Source organism: Dermacentor andersoni, chromosome 4 (assembly GCF_023375885.2).
Source record: "Dermacentor andersoni chromosome 4, qqDerAnde1_hic_scaffold, whole genome shotgun sequence".
In the NCBI taxonomy this organism is placed as follows: domain Eukaryota; kingdom Metazoa; phylum Arthropoda; class Arachnida; order Ixodida; family Ixodidae; genus Dermacentor; species Dermacentor andersoni.
In genome coordinates this window covers 60,787,549-60,800,597 of record NC_092817.1, presented here as the reverse complement: position 1 = coordinate 60,800,597, position 13,049 = coordinate 60,787,549, and the positions used below count along the sequence as shown (strand labels likewise).

The following is a 13,049-nucleotide window of genomic DNA, read 5'->3' as shown; positions in this document are numbered from 1 at the left end:
AGGAGGCGGGGCCTGATGCTGCGGTATGTCCTTTGGTTCTGTTGGCAGTGATGCTCGCCTCCTGGCGGCATGGTAACAGGACAGTTAAAATTTCTTCTATCTCCTTCAATAACAAACCATTTGAAAAATTATTTCAGTAGAACTCTCCTTAGACGGTGTTTTACAGCTTCCAATGCAAACAAAAATTTGCAATGAGGCCCAGTGAAGGGTACATTAAAGTCAGCATCGCCGCAATAAAGCCACATGATGTGGAAAAGCATACAAATGCAGTGAATGTGGTTTTGGTTTTTTTTATCCGATTCCATTGCACAGGCAATCCTCGGCCCAATTTTATTGCAAAAAAGATGCTGTTTCGCTCGAAAGGCAAAGGATCGATTGCGATAGCAAATTGGTAAACAGTTATACGAAGTAAGGATAGTAGCTTTATCGGCCCTACAAACTCGGAATACATTCGCTTACTAACTGAATTAACGAGCTCAGTGTCAGCGCGCACAGGCAAACATGAACACATCACACTCTATGACCGCGGACACTCGCTGTCCAAATGCTGGCGTGAGCAAGTGCAGCAGAAGCAGTAAGCGAAGTTACCTTCATGCTGTCTATCGCTTCAACGCAAACAGCAACGAGAAAACAGCACGAACAAGGAAGGGTATGAGCCATCTGCAGATCCCTTGCAGGATACGGCGCACGCGACCGCACACTGCCCCGCAAAGTAGGTATTGCTGGTGAAGTAAAAGCCCCCTGTCTCTCTCTCTCTCTCTCCCTCCCTCCCTCCCTCCCTCCCATGCTGTCCCCCCACTTTCCTCCCTTTTGCCCACGAGATTGAGCCACGATCATCAGTTCTTCTTACGCCCGGTCGCGAAACATGCAGTTGCTGCCGAAGCCCAACGCCACCCTTCCACCCATTCCCCCACGGCCTTTCATGCGGCAGAAGACTGCATGTTTGCTCTTCGCCTTCCTCCCTCACGTGCGCCAGATTGAGCCGCCGATAGTTGGCTCCTCTCACATGCTTTCACTCGCCCATACAGCATACGGCGCGTGGTCATGGTATTATCACCCTTGGACTTTAAATGGAATAACATGCCAATGGCAGAAATGCGCCTGGAGTGTCCATATAATTTTTATCGCAATAAAAGCACAAAGACGTGCATTATTGTCAAGTAAATGCTGTAATTGGACACTTCAAGCTACCGTTATTGCTTGAAAATCTTCCTAGGGTAGGCTGAAAATAAGCGCTTTCAACTGGAGATGATGTGTGTTCACTGTCCTCTGAAGCTTCCAAGACATTCTGCCACTAAAAGGGTCACTACTGGGGTCACCAATAGGAGTGAGGCACATGTAAGCTGACTGGTCAAGTTTGAATTATCTGGCAAATGGCAATTTTAGGATTGAAATAACAAACGTTTTGGCCCGTAGAAATGCATGGGCACTGGCCAGAACCTTTGGTCAGGATCAAATTAAAAAAAAAAAAGACTTAACCAGAGTCAAATTAATGGAAGTCTACTGTAATCAATGCTTCTATTTAGTGTTCCATGCATTCCCACTTCATCAATTACCTTGAGGACTGGTGCAGTCTCCTCACAGACAAGCGCACGATTGTCGGGGTTCCTCAGGTCAGTCATAAATATTTTGCGATCCCGGCCACCAGAGAACACTGTCGTGAAGCTTTCATTCACCTGTCAAAGAAAGTACAGCAACCATGTTGGTATCTAAAATATTAGCACAGAAAACACACAAATCTGCCTGCAGAAAAGGTTCTGTTGGAGAAAGGAAATGTCAAGATGGTAAATTACGCTAAACAGAATTCATCAGAGAAAACATCAGTTAAGAACAGAATTAGTGAAAGATTAAAAATGGAAATAAAAAGTAGAACTTATACTGGTTAATTCGTAATGCATGTGAAAAACTATATTGTAAGCGCTTTCATTTCGGCTATTTCTTTAAGCCAGTAACTAAGGAAGTAAAACTCTCAAAAAGTGATGCTGCACTTCTCTGAATGTGCTGACTGTAGCATAGGCTGCAGCTTTCTGTCGCAAAACTTTCTTTTCTCACTGTCAGCTTCATGAAGTAGTACAAGTACAAATTTGATCTAGAAGGTTTTGAGGAAATGGATAAGTCAAGTTGCCCAGTACACCTGGACAAGGTAATAATACCAAGAACATTCAGAAATGACGAAACAAAATGACCAAAGCTTCTTATGATAAGGCAGCAGCCACGCTATGCTCACAAGAATATGCTAATCGCCCAAAAACATTACAAACAGCAGCAACTCACCTGCAGTGCCCAGACACCTTCGTCGTGAACTCGTATTGTGGCCACACACCGCTGCTGTCCCAGCGACCATAGCCGAATCGTCCCATCTGAGCTACCAGAAAGACACTGCAAAGTATACCAAGTTCGGTATATATAGGTGGTGTATAAAAAACAGAAAATTTGTCATTTATCACAAAACCTTAAATGCAAACTAGACATTTTGCTGTTAAATGAGTCATACTAACAAAAAACACATGTTTAATTTGGCATCAAAGAAGCTTAGAAATAAAAGAAAGAGGTCAGCCTATTAGCAAGGCTTGAACAGTGAAACTGCAGGTAAATAAAATTCAAGTCAAGTAGCTAAGACAGCAGGCAATTTTTTAGACTAGGGACAATCAAGCTTAGGACGTCCATAACACAAACTGTCTGGCACAGCAAGAACGCAGCTGTAAGTGTGGGATTTCGAGATTCCTGCCATTATCAATTCAAACAACCTGCTTTATAGTCAAAGCAATCCAGTACATTTTCTGCAGAGACTGGCACCTCTCTTGCTGGCTATCCAAACGTCAAAACCAGCGAGTTAATTCTTGTCCGACTTGTTTACACATTGTAGTTCTTAGTGACCACCTTAAGGGAGCAATAGATAGAAAAAGAATTTGACCTGCATAGTAAATTTGAAATTACCCTTCCAGATACCAGAAAAGCCACTCTTACTATGAGAAGCAGCCTGATAAGCCATAAAGAGGCACAAACGAAAGACGTGTGGCAAAGCTGCCTTGACGTTTTTGCACCAACTTGCCACGATGTCATGAATTTTGATGGTGTCTGCTAGTGCCTCATTAACTGTTTATCTGTAAGAATGGACTACATTGTATTCTGAGTCAATGCCCAAACTTAACAAGTTTCAGAAACTTATTCTGAAGCGCAACTGCTCAAATATTGAAAAGAAGAAAGAAAGGAAAAATAAATATTTTATTCATCACATGACAGTGATATACCGATGCTGAGCTTATGGCACAGAAACTTGAGAAGTGGAAGTTAGCTTTTATTTTCTTCTCTTGTAATCTACTTCCCAACCAATTTATAGTTTTTAAAGAAAACTTATTGTGTGTTTGTCTTTAGTGTTCCTTTAACCCTTTCAGGGTCGATTTTTTTCGCCTTATGCGACCGCCCAGGGTAGATTTTTTTTACTGCAGATTTCAAGTATTCTGAGGGACCTATTAAAAAAAATTTACCGTAATTTTTCTAGGGTGACCGTAAAGTGAGAAAAAATATTTTGCGTAGGTATATATGTACTCTTTATTCATGAATAACAACAACAGAAAAAGAAAATAAACTTATAAGAATGAAAAATTTGATGCATTGTTTAGTTCAAGGCTTAGAATGTGCACAAACGAGAATATTTTGCAAGTCTTAAATGTTCCTGCTCTTACACTAATATTTACATCCATAGCCTGATCCAACTGCGTAGGTGAGTGCACCCAAGACAACTATGTGGTTGTGTGCCCGTCAAAAAAGCAAAACTTGTGACAAACTTCCGCTAATCTTCATCTTTCGCCACTCAAAGGCAATTAGATATCGCGAGTCTTCCCAAAAAAAGAAAAGAAAAGGAAACACATGCACGGCGGCATCCTTCCTATGCTCACCCCTGTGAGCACTAAACGAGTGAGAAACAGGTGGCCTCCCTTTCAGCGATTAGTAACGAGATAGCCATCAGTTTTGCAAGTGCAAGATGCTGAAACCGCCCGGGGAATGAAACCCAAACCATTGCCCGCGCGCGCGCCCATGTGTGAGCGGTAGTATATAGACAGGCCGGAGCAAACTAGCTCTAAAACAAACCATGCAACGAAAACCGAGAGAGGGAGGCGCGAGAAAAAGAATTCCCTTTATTCCCACATAGTGGCAGCACATGCCAGGAAAGAAAAAATTAGGAAATTGGTGCGCTTTTCAAACGTACAGACAGCGCCGTAAATATACAGGATCGACCATTTTGGACTTGTTCGCGGCACTGTATATTTACATCATTGACCCTGAAAGGGTTAATGTCCCATTTGGCTTATAAATGCTATAAGTAGGGTTTGTTTTGGAAATGGTGACTAGATAAGGATCCCACATTTTGGTGGAGGTGAAATGAGACAAGTAGTAGTAGTAAAAGCTTTATTGCTAGCTTGAGGTAGTCCAGGAGAAATGGTCGGGCCCTCAGTTAAAGGTGCCGCTAATCTCCGATGTCCGCCTGACCTGGTGTATATGGGCCAATGGACCCTCCAGGTCCGAGCTAGACAGGAGCGTGTCCCACTGCTCTGTTGGTGTGGTGTGTGTTGCAAGTTCTCGTGTGGGGCGTAATTCTGGCTGGAGTTTAGTGCATCCCAATGTAATGTGGATGAGTGTAAAGCTCTGTCCACAGCAGGGCCATCCCGACCGTGGGTACCTGGCTAGAAACATGGCACTCATTCTACGCAGGTGTGAAAACACTCCTGTTTGAACCTTTCTTTCTCCATTCATGTGCGTCTCCTTGTGAGATCTTTGTGAGAGGGCACATAGGTTTGTTACACAATTCATTGGTGAGCAAGGATCTCAAGTAGTTGTCCTATAGACCTTTTCATCGGGCGAGGAGGATAGGGCATGCGGAGAGCCTTTCCTCCTCTCTGGCTTGGGCGATCCGGCGCGGCGCTGCTTGAAAGTATTGCTGTCGCGTGCTGCAGAACGACTTCGAGATGTTTTAGATGGTACTTTGTGAAATTTAAGCCATGTCCATTCATATAAGGTTGTCAGGGAAGCTTTTTGGTGCATCGGTAACTACAGTAGGCGGTAATATCTCTTGGGGGCGTAAAAATGTGACGCGCTTTATCAGCCGCGGTGTACGCACATTATCAGTCGTGGTGTGTGTATGTGTTGTGAACTATTTTGCTTATATCGGTTTTAATTTAACAAAGAAAACCGGTGTCTCTGCATTAGCAGCATGAAATGGTAAATCTGCTCACTATCTGATCCCTCGGCGTAGGGAGTAAAACATAAAGCACAAGAGCGCATGCTCGTGCACGGCCAACCTAAGGCAACCACGAAACATCTAAGCGGCAGGCGCTATCAAATATTTGTGATGCACTGACATTGTTCTCACACATTTCAAGTCTAGTAGGCTTCAAATTACCATATGTTCCTGCATGAGGCTGATGGCGCTGCTCAACACAGCGATCAATGCGGTTGGTGAACCAGCACAATACATAAGTAAGCTGTGTGCTTCGGCATTGTCTTTTTGGCCTGTATACAGCCATAATATATGAGAGGAGTTGCATAAAAAGAATGCGATGCCTATTTTTGAGGACAAAATTTCCCTAAAACGTGTGAGTGCATCGTAGAGAATGGAACGAACACAACCGAAAAAAAAAATTTGGTTATCATCCTCTTTCTCGAAAAAAGCAAGAGAAAATGGGCTAACGCCGCAATACGACCTCGCATAGTCACGCCGCACAACATTTATAAATACATAACCGCTGACGCCGTAGGCTTGGACCATGCAGTATATAGAACAAATATATCTGTAATCCAGCACCTACCACTGCTTACGACGCTCGCGCAGTTCGTAAACAGTCCCTTTGCTGGGCAAGCTTAATTCAGACTGTAAGGTATGCTGCTATTACTTGCCAAAAACTATTTTATTCAGGGGCGGAAACCTCATCCATCGAACCAAGTAGTCACGCAATGTAACCTGCAGCGAACAGTTTGAACGCTTGTCAAAGTATAACATCACAGTTTCTATTGTAGCAGAACGGTACCCACGCTGTTACGATCGTCACGTATGTTTCATGGCTCCTCAACCGCAGCTTAGAAATAGAGGATAATACTGCAATAAGGTCACATTAGTGATTGGAACATCCAGAAATACACAATTGATCTCCAAGGCTGATTGTAGGCTCAAATATGCGTGCACACTCGTGCTGCGTGTTCCGTCCACCTCAATGCCAGCAGAAATTCCGGCCATGACGCCTTAAACTACTTCAGCACGTCTCGCAGAACCGATTACCACGTAGAAGACGCACGTCACTCTAAACAGACCGCACGACCGCGAAAACAAACGCCAGAACCTACCGCCGAGCATATACCTGCCATGCAAAACACCGCTTTCACCCAAGCCAGTATGGCGCTGCTCATAGGTGGCGCCACTGTGTTCACAATATGGCGGCGCTTACAAAAAAACGGTCTATAATGACTTGCGGTTGGACCTCCGAAGGCACTGTGTGAGTCCGATGCATCGCCTGGTTAGTAAGAACTTGGGAGATGGAGTTCGTTCTCCCGTTACCCTCCAAGCTCTCGTGACCTGGGCATTACACAATCCAGTGGTGGTGCGTGAATGCACTCCCTATGAGCCATTGGCTCATGGCGGTTATTCTACCCTTTAGATATAGGCTGCATGCCTCTCTCAAATCTGAGATGATCACCATGTTTTTCTGTGAAATCCACCTGCAGCATTTATTTAAGATCAGCGTATCTCACAATGTGAATGAAGTGGCTGGATCTATAAGCTCAGGGGGAAAAGTCAAATTCCTCAATGTTCAACAACCTTGACCTAATTAAGTTCAAGGTTAGTGAGAAGAGATTGAGGTAAACACTATACGCACTCCCAGTATGAGTAATCGTATTACTATAACAACACTCCATGCAATAAATAAATAAATAAATAAATAAATAAATAAATAAATAAATAAGTAAATAAATAAATAACTTAGAAGAATGTTTTTAGAACATTTTAATGCTACCACAGATTGCAGATAAGGTTGCAGCGAAAACAAAAAGAGAGAGAGAGAGACAACAGCTCCCATACCTGAGTGCCCTCCCGGTTGAGAACAAGCGCTTTGACATTGTCTGTATGACCCTTGAGCTTCGGCATCTTCTGGCATGTCCTGGGGTCCCAAACACGGATCACTTTCTCGGTGGATCCCGAAACAATCACCGTGCCTGGTGGATTCATTGCCAGGCTGTAGATGCTGTCCTTATTGTCTGTCAGTGAAGATGCTGCACCAATGAAGCAGAAGATGCAACAGGCAAAGACAAGATCAGAGGCCAGCCACAAATAGAACAAACGACAGACATGAGGGCAATGACACAAGTGACAAGCACAAGTGACGAAGGGCAATGTTCTCGTACAACAACTCTCAAGGACATCACTTTTATTGCATTGTAGCTGACTAAGAAAATACGAGTGGATGTGAGCTTCCACTGGCATTCCTTTATTGTTACATAGATTTCAAAGGCATCAAGCGAATGCCTGTCATCTAGAGAGGTGTCACGCAGAATGTTGCATTGTGCAAAAGTGGATGCCCAAAGCTGATAGATAGATGACATGGCCCAAGATGGCTTTGAACAGGGCTGCGTGGCTTTGCATTAATGATGCAGTAACATTGCAGTTGCAAAAGGATTGAAATATGAAACTAGACACTTTATGCGCAAGTGGACACGCACTGCACACCACAGATTCATTTCTTAATTTAAAATTAAACTCTAGGATTTTACGGGCAGAAACCTCTATCCGATTATGAGGCATGTCGTAGTGGCGGACTCGGGATTCATTTTGGCTATCTCTGGTTATTTAACATGCACTTAAATTTAAGTACACAGGTGTTCTTGTATTCTGTCCCCATCCAAATGTGGCCACCGCCACGGAGACTGAACCTGCAACCTAGAGCCGAGTGGTGCGATGCCATGGCCACTGAGCTACTGCAACAGGTCCTGTTCTGCTTTCTGCAGTTCCAAGCCTTTCATGAACACAACCCAAAGGTGTCACTTGATTATGCATTGCGTCTTACGACAGACAGTTGTGCATCACACACTGACCTTCAGTCCCATGCAAGCAAACGCTACTTCAAAGAAGTACAAACACTGTGACATGCCTCCTGAATTTGATTTTGCAAAATTTAATTTTTCTGATCAGCTGTAATCCAGCTGCCCTCTGCAATGTGGAGGACTGCTCTACTACCAATTTGGTAGGCTACTATTGTCCACACACAGGCACTTGCACAGCCTCTTGAATCTGCGCATCATCTTTCTCTTAAAAATGCGCAATCCAATAAAACATCTTCACAAGTCTCTCAGAGTCATGTTTTAGTGAAAGTCGTGCAAAAATGCAATGCACAAAAAGAGCTGTGATTGCTTGGGTAAAAAAAAAAGGAAAAAAAGAAAAGGACTTCACAGGCAAGCAGCAAACATTACATATACAGTGAAGATTAAGGCAGCAATTAACTGCCTAACTTAAGGATGCAGTAACATAAAGCCGAAAAGTGAAGTCCTCGGTGGTTCTCACCCAAAGTGAGGCAGTGGAGTCAGCGTAGTGGGGAGGGGGCCAGTATCCAGGGCAAGGCAGGGAAAGAGAGATACCACAATGAAATGAAATAAAGAAAAATGCGCAACCCGAGATAAGAAAATAATGAGGGAGGAGGTGATAAGGAAAGGGAACAAGACCCAAATGATAAAAGCGCAAACCCCTTCAAGGACCAGAGAGACAAGGCAGTCCCTGAAGATGAATGAGATGCAGTATCAGGTGTTTCAGATACAAAGTCAGCAAAGTTGGACCACAATCAGCTCCTCAGCAAATATGATAACCACTTCACAAGCAGTAAATTTGAGCAACCCAAGTGAGGAGTTTCCAGTACGGCAGAACAATATAGAGGCATCGCACCAGCAAGACAGAGATCTAGACATAAGGCAAGCAAGAACCACAGTGATAAAAGCAGATAAGAGCTCCACAAAAAACCTTGGTGAAACACGGCAACCAAGTATATGTCGAAGATTCAGCGTGGCAGCGAAGATGTAAGAGGACACGATAACAGGTTCTGCAGTCACTGATGTCAGGAACAGCAGGGTTAGCAAAGAGAATACTGGGTATGCAGTACGCAGGTATCTGAGAACATAATGATAATTTTGGACAAACCAATGATGTTTCACAGAAAATGAATATACTGTATATACTATTTACACCAAATGTTGTAGACTGTTGTACACTAAAAGCACTAAAGTAGCTGACTGAATGGCAGCTTCGAAAGTGACTGCGTGCACCAATCAGGTGGGGCAAGTTAATGTTATTTATTCTGCTACAGCAGCATTTGAGGAGTTTTTCATATTGCGTGGCTGTTTGCTAGTACATACCCCTATCAGTGATGCTCCAAACTGGGTTGCCTACTGGGTAACTGGTAAATGGGAGGCCATGAAGGGTGTAATGTGGCCATAGAATTTGACAGCTAGCCACTCTAGGGTTGCGCAGGCAGTATGGGAGGATGCAAGTTCATCCCGTAAGGCTAGTATCTGATGTCCACATGCACAGAAAGCCTATTTATTGATACCATCACCTGGAGCTTCTTGGCAATAGCCAACACTAACTTTCTAGGTTTGTTACTAACAATGGCTTGCACCTCCTGGACAAACTCAACCACCCGGATGATGTCTGATCGTTGGAAATGCTTTTTGTTTTTGCCACAGCATTGCTACATCACCATTAGAAGTCATGAGCTCTTTTTTAACCTTGAAAATAAAGGATCTTGTCAAATTCAGGAAGGCGGTGATCTTCCAGTCATTGTGACCAGTAGGTAAGGCTACTAGGAGAGTATGCATTTTCATCGGTATGAAAATAGAAGCTGGCACGATTAAACAAACATGCTATACAGGTGAGAGTGGAGCGAATATGAAGTTAAGCAACTAGACAGGAGCTTAACCATGTAATGAGCATGTTCATTTCTAGGCTGCTTGAAAGCCATGCTCTCAATTACCTCATGCATCCGGTATTAGAACACAAAACAGAACTATTTCAATAAGAAATCAAAATAAGAAGGATACTGAAAAAGCTAGAAGTATTCATATAGAAATTCAACGTGGATGCACGAAGCTGAAACAGGTTGTGTTTCAGAGTGCTTGAAAATTGGACTGCAAGCAGGCTAAGTTCCTAACTATCTAGCAGTTACCAATGCAAGATATGTGCCTCAGTAAGGTAAGAACACCAAGACAGAAGAACAAAACGAAGAGAGAAGTAGGAGAATGAGATGCACTGTTGTAGTCCAATCTTATGTCCTATAAAAGAAACAAATGGCAAGAGTGATAATAGCAGTAGTAGTTCCCAGACATGGGGTTAAGGGAACTGCAGGAACAATGATCATTTATGCCACGAAAGACGGCCTCAATAAATGTGGAGCACTTATTCTTGAAAAAGACATCATTAAGCAAAAGGATGAATGTAGAAAAACTCAGACAAAATCAGAAAGTAATAAAAATTATTGGGTTCGAACAGGATGTGGAAGATGATGTGATGACACCAAGGATCATCAAGCAGAACAACATCCACTGAACAGAAGAGATGTATATAAAACATGGCGCTATCGGCTTCATGTTACAAAAATTATAGGGTGCAGATATGTCAACCTTTCCTTGATTGAGGGTCATTTCCATGACAATACTTACATTCTTTGAAGTACAAGGTGTGCCAAATATGTACACTTGGAAAGGAGGTGTCCCAAAACTGAATCATTATGTGCACTGTGGGATACCATCATCGTGAGAAATGCAAAAGTCGTAAGCTCAGATGCGTCAACTGTTATGAGCATGAGGAAAGTGGGCACACACTGCCAATTATAGCTGGTGATCAGTGCTGATGATCAGTGCCCATTATACCCGATGTCAATGGAGCTGGAGAGGCAACAAACGCTGCAGACTCGAGATAAATACACAGCTACATATGCCCACACGTTCGACAGTTTTTACCTAGAAATTATTGTCCCTGATTTTTTACAGTTCCTTTTTCACAGCTGCAGCTACAAGTACAAACTTTTGAAAATCCATGACCTGTGTATCTGATCTGCTCTATGTGCTACCAAGAACATTTAACAACCACTTAAGATCTCTTGTTATGGCATTAAAATACTTTCACCTCAACAAGATCACATGTGCAAGAAAAACATATGACAGTATCTCCACTCCTCCATTTTAATATACTCATCTGAACTGTCCAGTCACTCAGTTACAAAGTAACTTGTGTGTGAAATAGTGAGCCTGTTCTTCGGAACAAGGCTGGGCCATCAATTTCAGTTAAAGAAACTTAAAAGTGACATCTTGTTCTAGGTGTTATCAGCTTCATGATGAATATATTGTGCAGTTTCTGCCGTGTTTGAAAATATCTGATGCTTTTGCAATTGCCATCTTGTTCAGCTTCATTTGTGGTGGTGACCTGAACAATACTGCAACAAAAAATTATTTTTATAAACTTAAAGCTAATAGTTTTAAGAACAAATGGTTGGTGGAATAAAGTCGATGTTGCTACAAAAGTGACAGATGCATACTTTACCAACAGCATTCCTTACAAATGTAAGCTTAAAAAAAGAAAAACTAGGGATTCCTGCATAAAGCTTAGGTTACCATTTGCCAATATTTATATATTTAACAAAAAAATTACAATTTGATTCAAAATGCTTTTCGTTGGTTACCATACAAAACAGTTGCTTTAACGTACTCTTCCGCTTTGAAATGTAGCAAATCTTCAATTTTCCACACTACACTTCGAAACATGCAAAAAACTAACCCTAAAAGCTTTTGGAATGTGGTATACAAAAACTAAACTACAGTGACCACAAGTAAGCTTGATCCTATCCACCCGGTGATCTGGTGTCAACAAATCTCTGTGCCTCTGTATTGAATGGCGCTTTTGTTCAGTAAGTTTCAACTGCAACACTTTATGACATACCTAAGCTTCCACAGTTCAACGACTTTCCCATGGATCTGATAGTTTTTGATTTGGTTGGAATCGCAACACTAATAGACAAACTAAAACAAAGTTCCACTTGTGGGGTTGATAATATTAACACGAAGTTCCTAAAAAACACAAAGGAGTGCTGCTTAATTATTTTAGTGTGTATATATTTATGCTCGTATGACTCGGGTTCTTTACCCAAAGCAAAATTGTGCCGGTTTTCAAATCAGGACAAAGAAGTAAGCCATTAAACTTCTGACCTATGTATTTCCCTTACGTCAGTTCCGTGCAATATTTTTCAGCATGCTATTTTTACACCTTTCGTCAATTTTTCAGAGGATAGCAGTTCTTTCTAGACATCCCAACATGGCTTCTGCAAGTTTTTCTTGCGTAATAATCAACTTATAACTTTCCCAAATGATCTAAATGTGTATATTGACTCTGGCTTTATTGTGGATTGTATTTTGTAAGATTTTTTTTCAAAGGCTATTGATAAAGTTAATCCCTCTTTGTTGTTACATAAACTGAACGCGTTAAATGTTGACCAACAAGGACTTGATTGGATCAGTATATTGCTTTCCTGCCATGTCTAGTATGTTACAGCTAACTCCGACTCTCCTCCAGCTCCAGTCAGCTCTGGCGTACCTCAAGGATCCATCCTTGGCTTCCTTTTATTTCTACTTGCCTAATAACATTTCTCCATGACTTTGTTTGTTCGTAGATTAGTGTTATTAACTGGAAAATAAGTAACGATTTGGACATGATATTACTTCAGAATGATCTAGATAACAAAACTGAGTGTTGCCGCATATGGCACATGGCACTAAATACTAATAAATACAAAACAATGCACGTAACTAGTTGGTATGTTATCTCTCGTCCGATTTCATAATATTGATCACTTAGTAGGCAAAGCGAACCAAACCTTAGGCTACTTGAAAATAAATTTCTGCCTTGCCCCACTGTCACTAAAATTGTTACTTTATACTACCTACATTCGGTCTGAGCTAGAATACGCCTCGCCTGTATGGGACTCTCATAACATTACACTAATACAAGCTATTGAGGCAGTACA

The 13,049-nt window shown here is 42.1% G+C and overlaps 1 protein-coding gene across 4 annotated transcripts in view; it reads right to left on the bottom strand.

The window, feature by feature from the left end:
* Nucleotides 1-13,049, bottom strand: part of LOC126536186 (WD repeat-containing protein 48) — a 70,735-nt gene that overhangs the window by 44,075 nt on the left and 13,611 nt on the right. For 3 of the 4 annotated variants that reach the window (XM_055073847.2, XM_050183072.3, XM_050183071.3), the window contains exons 6-8: nucleotides 7,073-7,263; nucleotides 2,275-2,379; nucleotides 1,557-1,676 (exon numbers count right to left, since the gene is read on the bottom strand). In XM_055073847.2, coding sequence (XP_054929822.1) covers nucleotides 1,557-1,676; nucleotides 2,275-2,379; nucleotides 7,073-7,263 — 416 coding nt within the window. The remainder of the gene's footprint in view (nucleotides 1-1,556; nucleotides 1,677-2,274; nucleotides 2,380-7,072; nucleotides 7,264-13,049) is intronic. The other variant, XM_055073846.2, reaches the window with a different exon arrangement.